Here is a 16,937-nt window from a genome sequence, read left to right on the forward strand (position 1 = left end):
TTTGGCAAAAAATTGCAATTTTTCGAGCTACCTCGCCACGTCACGGCAAATCTCTTGAGGCAGTCCTACACTAAAATATTTTTATTTAAAGTGTGCCAAACGGCCTCACATATGCACAAATAGGACTGCACAGCACGTACCTGAGCAGGTCCCTGAGTGACCGGGCTGTGGGTGGTGTTTCACCGCTTGTCACAGCTCAGCATCTCGCACGTGCTCTTCTTTAGAGCACCACAAGCAGGAGCGACACTGGGCTGTGACAAGCTGTCACACTCCACCCCCAACCCAGCCATTCAGGAAGACTGAGGTCGGGCTCGGTGATGTCGGGTAAACTGGAAGTTGACGTGATATCACCGGATCTCAGAGGTCATGGAGCCCGGGGGTCACGTAATGGGGATGAGTGGACTGCAATAGCGCCGCTCAGAGGCAGAATGTACTACACAAGGTATTTGAGAAGTCTTCCCTATGAGTTTTACAGTAAAGTGGCCACTGTTGCTGAGTAATGGACCACCTCTTTAAGTAATAGAAACATACAAAATCGTTATATATTAGCAATTCTTCCTCTAATAAGTTATTCTACATAATCTTCTTATTGTTTCCTTACTTTCAGTGTTAAACGGAGCAATTGTTACATGGTGTGGGGAGGTGACCTTGCTACTGGCTCGCAAAGATCAGGCCGCAGCAACGTAGATATTGATATTGGGTGCCTTGTGGATCTGGCCACAGGGCTGCTGTCGTTTACTGCCAATGGAAAAGATCTGGGGACCTGCTACCAGGTATTTTTACAAAATCGTATTTCCATTCATGCTGTTAGGCTGTAACTAATGCACGTTGTTTCCAATTGATTTCTATAACTTATGTAAGCTACATAGATTTACTGTCGCCATGTCTGCCATCACCACACATTGAAAACCTAGACATAATTTGCAAGGGATCTATTACATCTTTTAGTTATAACGGGTTTCAATATCCTAGCTCTGCCAGTAACTTCATCAGAAGAATCCTTGAAGCAATCCGCGCTTTGATGGATAACTTAGTTGTGATCCCCTGTAGAGTTTAGGCACCCAAGCATTATTTGGATCTGCACATTGGCAGGTTTCACCAGCCCATTAGTATAAATGTTCTCATATGGGCCAAGGTTCTGATACGTTAATGGGCTCACAGGTCCAAAAGAAGCAACCCCACTTGAAGTTGGCATGGAGCTGAACACTTGTCAGTATTTTCCATTTCCTAGTTAATTTCCAAATAGCATATTGATCTTATTAATGATCCTGCGTGTGCAACAATAGCAACAAAGTTTATGATGCTATTATTCCGTATGGGTGGAGGTTTGGTCCCCAACAAACCTCCGTCTAAAAGGTAAAGCTAAGAGATTGACGTTAAAAAGAAAAAAACAAAAAAAACCTTTTAAAAAACCCAGTAAACCCATTTTTATTCACCCTATTGGTGACTTCTTGGGTAATAGAAGGTGACCTGTGTTATGAGCCCTCATCTTTTGGACAGAAAGAAAAGCGGCTACAAACAATGTTTCTCATGCTAGAGAACTTTTCCTGCACCAGTCAACCTATTTTAATGACCACTGTACAAATGTCATCTCCCGTAGGTTAAAGACTGACACTAATTTTGGTTTTTGGTTTTCGCAAAGATTGTAGCTTCAGTTTTTATAGTTGCAATTTGCATTAACTCTAGATTGTTATAAAGATTGCTCAGATGAATTGCAAAAAAAACAATTTCTGTCCCATGAAAATTAACTTAATCAGACGAACTCCATTTCCACCGAACGAAGACAAAGCCGATGATCTCACGTTGTCATGCTGATGGAATGATAATGTCATGAGGTGACTGTTAGGATAGTGGGGGACAGGGCTCCTATGCTGTCTCTCACACTAGGGAACCCTAAGCTATCTCTAACCTCGAGGTTACTCCTGATGGTGGAGATGCTGAAGTCCCATTCCTGGCTATGCTGCTGACCAGTACTACTCTGATATCCCCCTCCCACCAGTGATTGATAAGACAGGAGTGTGATGGAAAACAGATAAAGACATACAAGGGAAAACCAAAACTCTGACACACTGTACACACACTGGAAAAGACAATGATAGACTCAGTAGTAAAGCAAGAGCAGGAAGGTAACAACAAAAATGCAACGGGGATTAACTCCAAAACCGCACTCAGCAACAAGTATAAGAACCACGAGATAGTCTGGATCACAACATCTCACCAGACTAGTTAAAATGGAAGGATCAAGCCAGCACATATTGGAGGGAAGCACAACAAGCAGACTAGCAGAGATTAACTCTTGCTAGCCTGCCTATGAATTACCACTCTGCAGGTCGATGCCTGAGTTTGCGTGCGTTGGTCACAGACGCCAGAGAAGTTATTGGGCGGAGTGTCAGAATCTGTAGTCTGAACAGAACCCAATGCCACCATGACAGTCAGTATGAAGTTTGTAATAATCTGCATGTGACGGGCATAGACTAGTTGCTTTAAAAAAAAGGGCTCATGCTTAAAATCATTGTATTTTGTTAACCATAGGTACCTACAAGGAAACAGGTACAATTATTATTGCTTTGCTTCAAAGGGGCTTTAAAGGCAAGCACATTGCTTCTTGTAAGATTACCTCTAAATTAACTATTTCTCTGGTATTCAAGAACCTAGAGAGGTTTGAATGCTGTGATGTAGGCTTCATGACAAGAAAATCCAGCAAATGAGAGGGGACTGTCTCCTAAAGAGGATTCAGCTACTTGATGGGCTTAAGACCAGTGCAGAGCTTGCTCGGGAATGGCAGCAGGCAGGTGTCAGTGTATCTGTGTGCACAATGTGGTGTCAGGAAGGATATCAAGAAGCCACTTCTTTCCAAGAAAAACATCAAGAACATGCTGACATTGTGCAGCAAGTACAGGGATTTTATTACCGAGGACTATAGTACAATTTGTTTTTCTTTGTCGCTCCATTGGGAGACCCAGACAATTGGGTTGTATAGGCTATGCCTCCGGAGGCCGCACAAAGTATTACACTAAAAGTGTAAAGCCCCTCCCCTTCTGCCTATACACCCCCCGTGCTTCCACGGGCTCCTCAGTTTTTTGCTTTGTGCGAAGGAGGCACACATGCACGCATAGCTCCACAGCTTAGTCAGCAGCAGCTGCTGACTATGTCGGATGGAAGAAAAGAGGGCCCATAACAGGGCCCCCAGCATGCTCCCTTCTCACCCCACTCTTGTCGGCGGTGTTGTTAAGGTTGAGGTATCCATTGCGGGTACAGAGGCTGGAGCCCACATGCTGTTTTCCTTCCCCATCCCCCTTAGGGCTCTGGGTGAAGTGGGATCCTATCGGTCTCCAGGCACTGAGACCGTGCTCCATCCACAGCTCCTGAGGACTCTGCTGGATAGGAGCCGAGTATCGTTCAGGGACATGGCCCTGCTACTTTGAGGTACTCTGTGTCCCCGTGGGGACCGCGCACAGCAACACTCCAGCATTGCTGGGTGTGCTAGTGCACCGGGGACCGCGGCGCTGACTGCGTTTGTGCCATTACACACTGCAGCGTCGCTGAGTGTGTTAGTGTATGGGGACTGCCGCGCTGACCGCCGCTGCCATTGTTATCACTGCGGCGCGGCTGGGACTGTTAGTGCGCCGGGGACTTCCGCGCCGACCGCGCTTATAACTCGAGTCCCCGGCTTTTGCGGCCTAGTCTCTTTTTCTTCCCGCCCTCAGCCCTGCCAGTCAGGTGAAGGGCGGGACGCTGTACAGGATGGCAGCACTGAGGGCTGGAGCATGCTTTGCATACTCCACCCCCCTCACTGTGCACAGTGGGGCACCAGTTCCCGCACTTTCTGGGTCACGCCCACGGCTCCCTCCTCTCCTCAGGACGCCGGCAGCCATTCCTGTCAGCTCCCCTGACGCTGCAGAGGGGAGACAAGCTCTGGGACACCCAGGCAGGATTTCTGGTGCCCACACAACCGCTTTAAGCGGGCGGTAATCAGCAACTGAGGTGCTGGCCCCACTTGTGCAGAAGTGTAATTATAGATTATATGTTTATAGGCTATACTTTACACTGTATGGTGCACGGTGGATTTCTGGCTATATACCCTATTGTGTTGCTCAGAGGAGACAACAGCATGGCACCCACAAGAGGCAGGGGTGCCAAAACACAGGCTTACTATGCTGCCTGCGCCGCATGTACGACCTCGCTGCCGGCAGGTTCCACTGACCCTCATTGTGTGCACTGCTCGGCCCCTGTGGCACTTGCTCAGCCAGAGCCTCTGCTAAGGGGGGCCCAGGGGGAACCACCAGCTAACACTGTCCAGGTGACAGGGACGGAGTTTGCAGTTTTTACTGACAGACTTTCTGAGACTATAGCTAAGATTCTAGAAGCTTGCAGTCCAGAACGGTATCTCAGACCATGGGCACTGTGGAATCATTGCCCCCTGGTTCCCCTCAGTTGGAACAACAATGTTCCCCCGGGGTGTCTCATAATCCCAGGGTGAGGTCTCTGACACGGACCGCAGCCCCAGACCGCCTAAGCGAGCTCGCTGGGAAATCCCCTCGACCTCATCACATTGTTCAGGGTCTCAGAAGGAGGACTCTCTGTATGATGAAGCGGAGGTAGCTGATCAGGATTCTGATCCTGAGGCTGCTCTCAACCTTGATACTCCTGATGGTGACGCCATAGTGAATGATCTTATCGCGTCCATACATCAAATGTTGGATATTTCTCCCTCGGCTCCTCCAGTGGAGGAGTCAGCCTCTCAGCAGGAGAAATTCCGTTTCAGGTTCCCCAAGCGTACAACGAGTATGTTTCTGGATCACTCCGACTTCAGAGAGACAGTCCAGAAACACCGAGTTTGTCCAGATAAGCGTTTTTTCCAAGCGCCTTAAGGATAGACGTTATCCCTTCCCCCCTGACGTGGTCAAGGGCTGGACTCAGTGTCCCAAGGTGGATCCTCCAATCTCCAGACTGGCGGCTAGATCCATAGTTGCAGTTGAAGATGAGGCTTCGCTCAAGGATGCCACTGACAGACAGATGGAGCTCTGGTTGAAATCCATCTATGAAGCTATTGGCGCGTCTTTTGCTCCAGCATTCGCAGCCGTATGGGCTCTCCAAGCTATTGCAGCGGGTCAAGCGCAAATTGACGCACTCACACGTACGTCTGCGCCGCACGTGGCGTCCATAACTTCTCAAACGTCGGCATTTGCGTCCTACGCTATTAATGCTGTCCTGGACTCTGCGAGCCTACGGCGGTTGCAGCCGACAATTTGGTGGCAATACGCAGGGCCTTGTGGCTACGGGAATGGAAGGCAGGTTCGGCTTCCAAAAAGTGCTTAACCGCTTTGCCATTTTCTGGCGACCGTTTGTTCGGTGAGAGGCTGGAGTCTCACGGTTACAGGATAGAGTTCGGCTCTCATCCTCCGACTCGATTTTTCAGAACATCTCCACCTCCCGAGCGAGCCGATGCTCTTCTGCAGGCGCTGGGCACTCTGAAGACAGAAGGAGTGGTGGTCCCTGTTCCTCTTCAGCAACAGGGTCACGGTTTTTACTCCAACCTGTTTGTGGTTCCAAAGAAGGACGGGTCTTTCCGTCCTGTCCTGGACCTAAAACTGCTCAACAAACACGTAAAGACCAGGCGGTTTCGGATGGAATCCCTCCGCTCCGTCATCGCCTCAATGTCCCAAGGAGATTTCCTTGCATCGATCGATATCAAAGATGCTTATCTCCACGTACCGATTGCTCCGGAGCATCAGCGCTCCCTGCGCTTCGCCATAGGAGACGAGCACCTTCAGTTCGTGACACTGCAGTTCGGCCTGGCGACAGCCCCACGGGTTTTCACCAAGGTCATGGCTGCAGTAGTTGCGGTCCTCCACTCTCAGGGTCACTCGGTGATCCCTTACTTAGACGATCTGCTGGTCAAGGCTCCCTCTCAAGAGGCATGCCAGCACAGCCTCACCGCGACTCTGGAGACTCTCCAGAGTTTCGGGTGGATCATCAATTTTCCAAAGTCAAATCTGACACCGGCCCAATCGCTGACATATCTTGGCATGGAGTTTCATACCCTCTCAGCGATAGTGAAGCTTCCGCTGAACAAGCAGCGTTCACTGCAGACGGGGGTGCAATCTCTCCTTCAAGGTCAATCACACCCCTTGAGGCGCCTCATGCACTTCCTGGGGAAGATGGTGGCAGCAATGGAGGCAGTCCCGTTCGCGCAGTTTCACCTGCGTCCTCTTCAATGGGACATCCTACGCAAATGGGACAGGAAGCCGACGTCCCTCGACAGGAACGTCTCCCTCTCTCAGGCAACCAAAGCTTCCCTTCGGTGGTGGCTTCATCCCACTTCATTATCGAAGGGGAAATCCTTCCTACCCCCATCCTGGGCGGTGGTCACGACGGACGCGAGTCTGTCAGGGTGGGGAGCAGTTTTTCTCCACCACAGGGCTCAGGGTACGTGGACTCGGCAAGAGTCCTCACTTAAGATCAATGTTCTGGAGATCAGGGCAGTGTATCTAGCCCTAAAAGCGTTCCAGCAGTGGCTGGAAGGCAAGCAGATCCGAATTCAGTCGGACAACTCCACAGCGGTGGCTTACATCAACCACCAAGGAGGAACACGCAGTCGGCAAGCCTTCCAGGAGGTCCGGCGGATTTTGATGTGGGTGGAAGCCACGGCCTCCAACATCTCCGCAGTTCACATCCCGGGCGTGGAAAACTGGGAAGCAGATTTTCTCAGTCGCCAGGGCAGGAACGCAGGGGAATGGTCCCTTCAGCCGGACGTGTTTCAGGAGATCTGTTGCCGCTGGGGGATGCCGGACGTCGACCTAATGGCGTCCCGGCACAACAACAAGGTCACGGCATTCATGGCACGTTCTCACGATCACAGAGCTCTGGCGGCAGACGCCTTAGTTCAGGATTGGTCGCAGTTTCAACTCCCTTATGTGTTTCCTCCGCTGGCACTGTTGCCCAGAGTGTTACGCAAGATCAGGACCGACTGCCGCCGCGCCATCCTCGTCGCTCCAGACTGGCCGAGGAGGTAGTGGTACCCGGATCTGTGGCATCTCACGGTCGGCCAACCGTGGGCACTACCAGACCGACCAGACTTGCTGTCTCAAGGGCCGTTTTTTCCATCTGAATTCTGCGGCCCTCAACCTGACTGTGTGGCCATTGAGTCCTGGATCTTAGCGTCTTCAGGATTATCTCAAGAGGTCATTGCCACTATGAGACAGGCTAGGAAACCAACGTCCGCCAAGATCTACCACAGGACGTGGAAGATATTCCTGTCATGGTGCTCTGATCAGGGTTTTTTCTCCCTGGCCATTTGCCTTGCCCACTTTTCTGTCCTTTCTTCAGTCTGGATTGGAAAAGGGTTTGTCGCTTGGCTCCCTTAAGGGACAAGTCTCTGCGCTCTCTGTGTCTTTTCAGAAGCGCTTGGCCAGACTTCCACAGGTACGCACGTTCCTGCAGGGGGTTTGTCACATCGTCCCTCCTTACAAACGTCCGTTGGAACCCTGGGATCTGAACAGGGTGCTGATGGTTCTTCAGAAACCACCGTTCGAGCCAATGAGGGATATTTCTCTCGCACGCCTTTCGCAGAAAGTGGGTTTCCTAGTAGCAGTCACTTCACTTCGGAGAGTGTCTGAGCTAGCAGCATTGTCATGCAAAGCCACTTTCCTGGTGTTTCACCAGGACAAGGTGGTTCGGCGTCCGGTTTCGGAATTTTTACCTAAGGTGGTATCCCCTTTTCATCTCAATCAGGATATCACCTTACCCTCTTTTTGCCCTCATCCAATTCACCAATGTGAAAAGGATTTGCACTTGTTAGATCTGGTGAGAGCACTCAGACTCTACATTTCTCGTACGGCGCCCCTGCGCCGCTCGGATGCACTCTTTGTCCTTGTCGCTGGCCAGCGTAAAGGGTCACAGGCTTCCAAATCAACCCTGGCTCGGTGGATCAAGGAACCAATTCTCGAAGCTTACCGTTCTGCTGGGCTTCCGGTTCCCTCAGGGCTGAAGGCCCATTCTACCAGAGCCGTGGGTGCGTCCTGGGCTTTGAGGCACCAGGCTACGGCTCAGCAGGTGTGTCAGGCGGCTACCTGGTCGAGCCTGCACACTTTCACGAAACACTATCAGTTGCATACCTATGCTTCGGCGGATGCCAGCCTAGGTAGGCGAGTCCTTCAGGCGGCGGTTGCCCACCTGTAGGACGGAGCCGTTACGGCTCTATTATGAGGTATTATTTACCCACCCAGGGACTGCTTTTGGACGTCCCAATTGTCTGGGTCTCCCAATGGAGCGACAAAGAAGAAGGGAATTTTGTTTACTTACCGTAAATTCCTTTTCTTCTAGCTCCAATTGGGAGACCCAGCACCCGCCCCTGTTTTTTTGTGTACACATGTTGTTCATGTTGAATGGTTTCAGTTCTCCGATATTCCTTCGGATTGAATTTACTTTAAACCAGTTTATAATTTTTTTCCTCCTTCTTGCTTTTGCACCAAAACTGAGGAGCCCGTGGAAGCACGGGGGGTGTATAGGCAGAAGGGGAGGGGCTTTACACTTTTAGTGTAATACTTTGTGCGGCCTCCGGAGGCATAGCCTATACAACCCAATTGTCTGGGTCTCCCAATTGGAGCTAGAAGAAAAGGAATTTACGGTAAGTAAACAAAATTCCCTTCTTTCTGAAGAAACCTTCTTCAGACTGTATGGGACATATGGATAAATGATTGTTCGGAGAAGAAAAGGTGAGCGGTATCAGGTGCCATGTGTCTGCCAACAGTAATCATCCTCAAACCATTCATGTGTGGTGGGTTTTCATCCATGGAAGGGGCTCACTCACAATTTTACCCAAGAACTCTGCCATGAATAAATAATTGCATCTAAACAACAACTTCTCATAACCATTCTAGAGCAGGTTAGTGATGAAAATGAGCATGACGGCACATCAAAAGTGATAATGATGTGACTCAGTGAACAAATCATTGAGGTTGTGTGTCCGTGGCCAGGAAACTCCTCATACCTCAATCTAATTGAAATCGTGGTCAATCCTGACATAGTGGGTTCAGAAATAAAAACTCCAAACTCTGATTAGGCAAGAAGTGGCTGTCCTCAGTTACAATGTGTCCCAGAAGCTGATATCCAGCCGGCAAGGGAGAATTGCAGAAGTCTTAAAAAATAAATATTGATTCTTAATCTTGATTATTACTTAAAATCTTAATCTCCTGAATCACATGATCATGGAAATGTCTTCATGGTCACCTGTTATAGCTTTCCACCGGAGACCTACGTCTACAGTACTAACTCGTTGTTTTTGTCCAAAACCTGTTCATCGCTGTCAACAAATGTGATTCTTTTCCTTATTTGGACAAAATGTAAAATATTGTTAAAAAGATATTTTGTTGGGTATTACCTTGTTGAGATTGTATCAGTTACAGGTTGTGTAGACGTAGCTAGATCCCACGCTCTACTTGAGCATTTCTTTTTCCGCTGTCACGCTTGTAGTAATGTATCCATTCCTCTTTAAGACTTTCAGTTGCGGGAAGTTGTACGTTGTCATATTTCTAAACTCCATTACGGCAATTTAGCAGACAATATTGACAAATTCCTACCACACAACAGATATTATGGCTTCCAGCGTGAATAATCTGAGCTCTCCTGTTGTGTTGGAATAATGCCTCACTTAGAAGGAATTACTAGGTTGTGTTAGATGATGGTTTTAACGGAACTAAATCCATTTTCCCTTTATTAGGTTGAACCAAACACCAAGCTGTTCCCAGCAGTTTTTCTTCAGCCGACAAGCACTAATCTCTTCCAGTTTGAACTTGGGAAATTAAAGGTATTGTTTTCTGTTTGCATTAACCTTTCACCCGCCATAGAGCATACAATTAGGAGCAATTTAATTATTTTACGATCGACTGCTTGTATTACTGACTGCGTATCTCTCATTAATAATCAGCTGATTCATAAGCCAGTGTTACGATTTCTGAGCTGAGATGACCCTTTAAGTTATAAGGCACTAAACAAGGTTATATAGTTACAGCAAATTGCCATCTATCCACTTGGTAAGTAATGACTAGCGATGAGCGAGCGTGCTCGGCACTGTTTGATGCTCGGCCGACTGTCGCGGGTGCTCTGATGTTTCGTCCCTGAAATAACAACCACAAAGCACAGGTTTGATTCACTGCATAATGTGTGCAGGTGGGTAGGTAGGGAGAGCAATTTGCAGTCTTTGGCTGTCACGGGGGATAAAGCAATGTTTTCGGATGGAGTGTGTCAAATGAAAAAAACCTTAAATAGTTCATAAATCAGCTGTCCTAACACTAACATTGTAAATTATAAAGATCAAGCCTCGACCAACATGTTTCAGCTATACAGGCTTCATCAAGGAATGTGTGAGCCTCATATGTTCCCTGATGAAACCTTTATAGTTCAAACATGTTGGGAAGGCTTGATCTTTAAAATTTTAAATGCTAGTGTTAAGGCTGCTTTACACACAACGATATCGCTAGCCATCTCGTTAGCGATGTGACACGGCCAAATCGTTATTATGATTCGCCGAGATCGCTTATAGGTCGTTTTGTAGCGGTCACACGTACACATCTCACACACGATGCTACATTGTTCAGCGATATATTGTTTGACCAAGGCGGTCGTGTGGATGTTGTTCATAGTTGGCAGGGTGTAAAACATAGCTGCTGCGTTCCAAACGACAAACAATATTTTGAAACTGAACGACATGTCAACGATCAACGATTTTCACCCTATTTGCAATCGTTCGGAGTCACACGTAGGTGTCACACGCAACGGCGTCACTAACGATGACGGAAGTGCGTCACCAAAACCGTGACCCCCGACGACATATCATCAGATAAATCGTAGCGTGTAAAGCGGCCTTTAGGACAGTGTCTACTAATAATGGCTGTTGATGAGGAACAATACGAGGCCATAATGCGATTATAGTAGGAGAGATAAGAATAAAAATCTCCATAAAGGAATTAGGATTAACTGTCCCTCATTGAGTGTTCTTAAATGACTGTGCAGTGCACATTATCTAATCATTTAATCTCTGAATAAATTAAAGTTAAGTTTTATTAATAAAGGTCCAGTCACACTAAGCAACTTACCAGCGATCCCAACAACGATACAACCTGATAGGGATCGCTGGTAAGTTGCTAGGAGGTTGCTGGTGAGATGTCACACTGCGACGCTCCAGCGATCCCACCAGCAACCTGACCTGGCAGGGATCGCTGGAGCGTGGCTACACGAGTTGCTGGTGAGCTCACCAGCAACCAGTGACCAGCCCCCAGCGCCGCATGGAAGATGCTGCGCTTGGTAACTAAGGTAAATATCGGGTAACCAACCCGATATTTACCTTGGTTACCACCGCACGCAGCTACACGTGCAGAGAGCAGGGAGCAGCGCACACTGAGCGCTGGCTCCCTGCTCTCCTAGTTACAGCACACATCGGGTTAATTAACCCGATGTGTGCTGCAGCTAAATGTGCACAGAGCAGGGAGCAGCGCACAATGCTTAGCGCTGGCTCCTTGCTCTCCTAGTTACAGCACACATCGGGTTAATTAACCCGATGTGTGCTGCAGCTAAATGTGCACAGAGCAGGGAGCAGCGCACAATGCTTAGCGCTGGCTCCTTGCTCTCCTAGTTACAGCACACATCGGGTTAATTAACCCGATGTGTGCTGCAGCTACATGTGCACAGAGCAGGAGCCGGCACTGACAGTGAGAGCGGCGGAGGCTGGTAACGAAGGTAAATATCGGGTAACCAAGGACAGGGCTTCTTGGTTACCCGATGTTTACATTGGTTACCAGTGTCCGCAGAAGCCGGCTCCTGCTGCCTGCACATTTAGTTGTTGCTGTCTTGCTGTCACACACAGCGATCTGTGCTTCACAGCGGGACAGCAACAACTAAAAAATGGCCCAGGACATTCAGCAACAACCAACGACCTCACAGCAGGGGCCGGGTTGTTGCTGGATGTCACACACAGCAACATCGCTAGCAACGTCACAAAAGTTGTTCGTTAGCAGCGATGTTGCTAGCGATGTTGCTTAGTGTGACGGGGCCTTAAGCCTTTAGTTCCGGGGTTTAGTTGCCTTTGGCAAATAGTAATCAAATGAAAAAAAAAAACAAAAAAAAAAACCCTGGCCTCCTCCCAAAAATGCTCTGTTTATGGCTGGCTTTTTGTGGGCAGAGAGTCGAAGTGCCTAATCAGGTGGCTTCCATTATACTTGTTACTCGAGATGAGCCTTTTCAGAGCTTCTGACCTCCGTGATTTGAGACCCGAGCATTTTACTGCCCCCCATGTCTAGTAATAACTGTTAGATCGATGGAGGACGACATCTGAGATCCCCAAAAATCATAACTGTACTTTTCTCAAATGCCATCTCTCACCCATGAGGTCCTGTGTGGAAATTATATATGTTACCATTTACTTTTTTTTTTTATTGGATGGGGCAAGATTGGTTTGAATTGGTTTCACGCCAAATTGTAAAACATAACGCAATTTAAAAAAAAATTAAAGACATACACATCTTTCATTTCTTCCGACATGTCTGCTTCATTAAATACTTACTTTTATATATATATATATATATATATATACATTATATATATATATATATATATATATATATATATATATATATCTATATATATATATATAATAATACTTTTGGATTGTGTTTTTTGATTTTATAATTTTGCAATGTGCCATTCCTCCTAGACGTGTATATATGAATTAATTGACAATTGGGTGTTACCATTCTTCATCTCAAACTAGAGGAGCCCTACACATTATTATGATGCTGTCATCACTGAGTGTAGAGACCCCTTTTCTACAACTGGCAACACCTCAGATATTAAAATGAGGGTTACGCTTTAATAATAACTGTTCAGGAGGAATAATGGAAGAACATCATGTAAGGAAAGAGTAGTTGCTCTTGATCTGTGTTTGCTGATAGTTACTTTGGATTTCTTCATCAGACCATAGGAATAATGCTCTTTAATGGCCAAATTATCTTCTGATGTTCTTTTTCCTGGAGGTTAAAATGATTAGCAATGACTACCTAATCCCCTACTTTGCCATTTAAAGTTATCACTATTGTCGGAAACACAATCATTTATTTTCTTCGTTATTTGTATCTATGTTAGTAATGCCCAATTTTCATATGTCGTGGTTTACAGAACACAATGCCCCTTTCAGCTGCCATCTTTAAGAGTGAAGAGAAAAATCCAGTGCCACAATGCCCACCTCGTTTGGATGTACAGACCATCACACCTGTTCTCTGGAGCCGTATGCCAAATATTTTCCTCAAGGTGGAAACTGAACGTGTGAGCGAGCGTCATGGCTGGGTGGTGCAGTGTTTGGAACCTTTACAGATGATGGCGCTGCATATACCCGAGGAGAACAGGTGATAATTAATATAAACACCACGTGGTTAAAGGGAACCTGTCAAAACTCTATCAACCTACAGATATTGGGTTAATCTGTAGGTAAATAACTTTTTAAGGTTGCTTGGCCGCCACTCTAAAGGCCCCTTTACACACTGCAACATCGCAAACGACATCGCTGTAACGTCACCGGTTTTGTGACGTTACAGCGACCTCCCCAGCGACATTGCAGTGTGTGAAACACATCAGCGACCTGGCCCCTGCTGTGAAGTTGCTGATCACTACACATCTCTCAGGACCATTCTTTGGTCCTTTGTTTCCCGCTGTGCAGCATGATCGCTAGAAAGTCTCAGTGTGTAAAGGGGCCTTTACAGCGACTTCATTAGCGACTTCCCTTTCAAAAAGCTGCTTTACAACGTCCCCAATGACTAGCTAGGTCGCTCTGCAGGTCCGTATCGCTGTTGCGTCGTTGGCCAGGTCTGCCTGTTTGACAGCTCACCAGCGACTCACCAGAGACTTTGTAGCGATCCCGGCCAGGTTGGGATCGCTGGTGGGATCACTAGAAAGTCTGTGTGTAAAGGGGCCTTAAGACCCTGAATACCAGGGGGAGATGGACTTTATCGCTCTCTTCAGCTTCCGGCTTTTAGCCATAGAGGGGCGGCCGGAGCAGTAGCATTCACGACTCTGTATACAGTGAGCGGCGGCCGTAACCACCACCCGGCACTGACTGACAACCGGGTCATCACTGATTTAGTTGCCAGATTTTTGTAATGTATACAAACATCGGACATATCATTGATTGGGTCCGATTCTGAATCAAACCATTAATAGACCCGGAAACGCGTGTTTGTCTTTTGTTAGAATTTTGGATCCAGACTCTAGCACATTAGGTGATCAAAAGACTGTGGGTGCAAAAGCACACAAGGGTCTTATCTAACAACAGTGAAAGAAATAATGTGGCGCATTCACTCATCTTTTTCGGTTTGTCTCACACAACCTTCAATGAAACCTCAAGGGTAGGTCCAGCTGCTGCAGAAACCACGGATGAAAGATCAGCCAGCGATGTGCAGAAAGCCCAGAGTAATGTGGGTTCCTCTGCGCTTCAGAATGGATAAGAAAGGAGACAATATACTAGATGTGGTTATGCATGCGATGATTATGTCTACGCGTTTCTAAGAAGTGAACCCACTTCTTCCTGCACCACCAGATGGTGGTTTCCTGAGGAAGGAGTGGGTTCTATCCGAAGCATGTAGAAAGCAACACCGCCTGTATAATCGCATCCAGTATAATGGCTCCTTTACTATCCAGCAGAGCAGAGGTAACCACATTACACTAAAATTCGTGCAAAATGCCGGCTGACATTATGGGGATCACCAGTATTCCTGTGGGCCAATTAGATCATGATTAACCTTAAGGGAACCTGTGAGTTGCAGTATGCACCCAGAACCACGATCAGTTCTGGGTGCATATTGCTAATTCCTGCCTAACTGTCCCTATATCTAGTAGCATAGATAAAGGGATATTTGGAACAAGAATTCCTTAAGATCTTTTATAATATGCTAAAGAGTGAAGGGACTAGTCATAAGGGTGTTAGTTCCTACGCTCATTCTGCCCTCTTAGCACACGCATGGTAGCACACCCACAGGGACTTGCTAACATACTAGTAAATACCCATTGCTCAGCGTCATCAGCACCGGTGAAGTGCATACCTGTGTCCGTTCCTCTGCCTCAGACACCGGGTTTAGGCTTAGTGCGCATGTTGAGAAGTCACCAGTTTTATGGCCTATAAGCTGCGGCCACCACCACCGGGCTCTTATATACAGCATTCTAACATGCTGTATATAAGAGCCCAGGCCGCTGTGACAACATAAAAAAACACTTTATAATACTCACCTAAACCGGTCGCTGCAGTGACCGGTGGGCGGCGCTGTTCTCCGGGACCGGCGCCTCCTCTCTCGGCCATCTTGCTCCTCCGTCTTCTGAAGCCTGTGTGCATGACGCGTCCACATCATTCACACTTGCCAGCACTGAGGTCCTGTGCAGGCGCACTATGATCTGCCCTGCTCAGAGCAGGTCAAAGTATTGTAATGCGCCTGTGCAGGACCTCCGTGCCGGTGAGTGTGTATGACATGGACGCGTCATGCACAGAGGCTTCAGAAGCCGGAGGAGCAAGATGGCCCAGAGAGGAGGTGCCTGTCCCAGATAACTGTGCCGCCCACCGGGCCAACCAGCACCGCAGCGACCGGTTTAGGTGAGTATTATAAATTGTTTTTTATGTTCTCACAGCAGCCTGCGCTCTTATATACAGCATGTTAGAATGCTGTATATAAGAGCCCGGTGGTGGTGGCCGCAGCTTATAGGCCATAAAACTGGTGACAGGTTCCCTTTAATAAGGTATCTGGTGACAAAGTTGACTGGAAATGTAAATACATGACTAGATATTGGTTATAAAGCAATAATCCAGAGACACTGCTGGAATCAATCAAATGTTCTATGATGTTTTAAAATATGCATACAGTGTATGGTTGTTAATTATTTCCATCACACATTTTTTTTTTCTACATTTTATCAGGTGTATCGACATTTTAGAGCTTTCTGAGCAGGAAGACCTGATGAAATTTCACTATCACACCCTGAAGTTGTATTGCGCTGTGTGTGCTCTGGGTAACAATCGTGTGGCCCATGCCCTGTGCAGCCATGTGGATCAGTCCCAACTTCTATATACCATTGATAACCAATACCTGCCTGGTCTGTTAAGATCTGGTTTCTATAACCTGCTTATTAGCATCTTCCTGGAGTCTGCCAAGGAGGGAAAACTAATGATGAACAATGAGTTTATCATTCCCATAACGGATGAGACCAGGCAAATTAGACTGTTTCCCGATGAGTCGAAAAGGCATGGCTTACCTGGGGTAGGTCGTAGTACCTGCCTGAAATCTGATCTTCATTTCACAATACCTTGCTTTGTATTAACCGGAGAAGAAAGGCAACAAAATGGCCCGGAGATTCCAGTTGACATCCTTAAGTCTAAAGCTATCAGCATGCTAACGGAGGCAGTACAAAGCAGCGGAGACCATATCCGAGATCCTGTGGGAGGCAAAGTGGAATTCCAGTTTGTGCCAGTGCTAAAGCTCATTGCCACTCTTCTTATAATGGGCAATTTTGAGGATGAGGATGTCCGCCAAATTCTGCTACTTATAGATCCAAATGTTTTTGGTGACCACAAAGAAGAAGATACAGAAGAGAATTTAGAGAAGGAAGACGTGGCACAAGATGAGGAAAAAGATGTGGAAGCTGGAGAGAAAGCAACAAGGGAAGCCAAGGCTCCGGCTAAAGGTCTTCTTCAGACTCGGCTACCAGAATCTGTCAAACTTCAGGTAACCTAATTAATAATCAGAAGTTAGGATTTAAAGGGTTATTCGCATCTTCAAGATCCTATCCCAATATGTAATAGGTGTAATAATAAGATTATTAGCAAATACCTCCAATTAGAAATGTAGTATAGTTCTCCTGATACAGCCATATCTCTTATCTCATGTGCAGGGCATTGCAGCTTAGTT

The 16,937-nt window shown here is 47.2% G+C and overlaps 1 protein-coding gene across 9 annotated transcripts in view; it reads left to right on the forward strand.

The window, feature by feature from the left end:
* The window catches only part of LOC142258359 (ryanodine receptor 3), an 847,167-nt gene that overhangs the window by 408,189 nt on the left and 422,041 nt on the right, over positions 1 to 16,937 (forward strand). For all 9 annotated transcript variants that reach the window (XM_075330934.1, XM_075330936.1, XM_075330935.1 and 6 more), the window contains 4 exons: positions 608 to 773; positions 9,722 to 9,808; positions 13,171 to 13,397; positions 15,950 to 16,754. In XM_075330934.1, coding sequence (XP_075187049.1) covers positions 608 to 773; positions 9,722 to 9,808; positions 13,171 to 13,397; positions 15,950 to 16,754 — 1,285 coding nt within the window. The remainder of the gene's footprint in view (positions 1 to 607; positions 774 to 9,721; positions 9,809 to 13,170; positions 13,398 to 15,949; positions 16,755 to 16,937) is intronic.

Source organism: Anomaloglossus baeobatrachus, chromosome 12 (assembly GCF_048569485.1).
Source record: "Anomaloglossus baeobatrachus isolate aAnoBae1 chromosome 12, aAnoBae1.hap1, whole genome shotgun sequence".
In the NCBI taxonomy this organism is placed as follows: Eukaryota; Metazoa; Chordata; class Amphibia; order Anura; family Aromobatidae; genus Anomaloglossus; species Anomaloglossus baeobatrachus.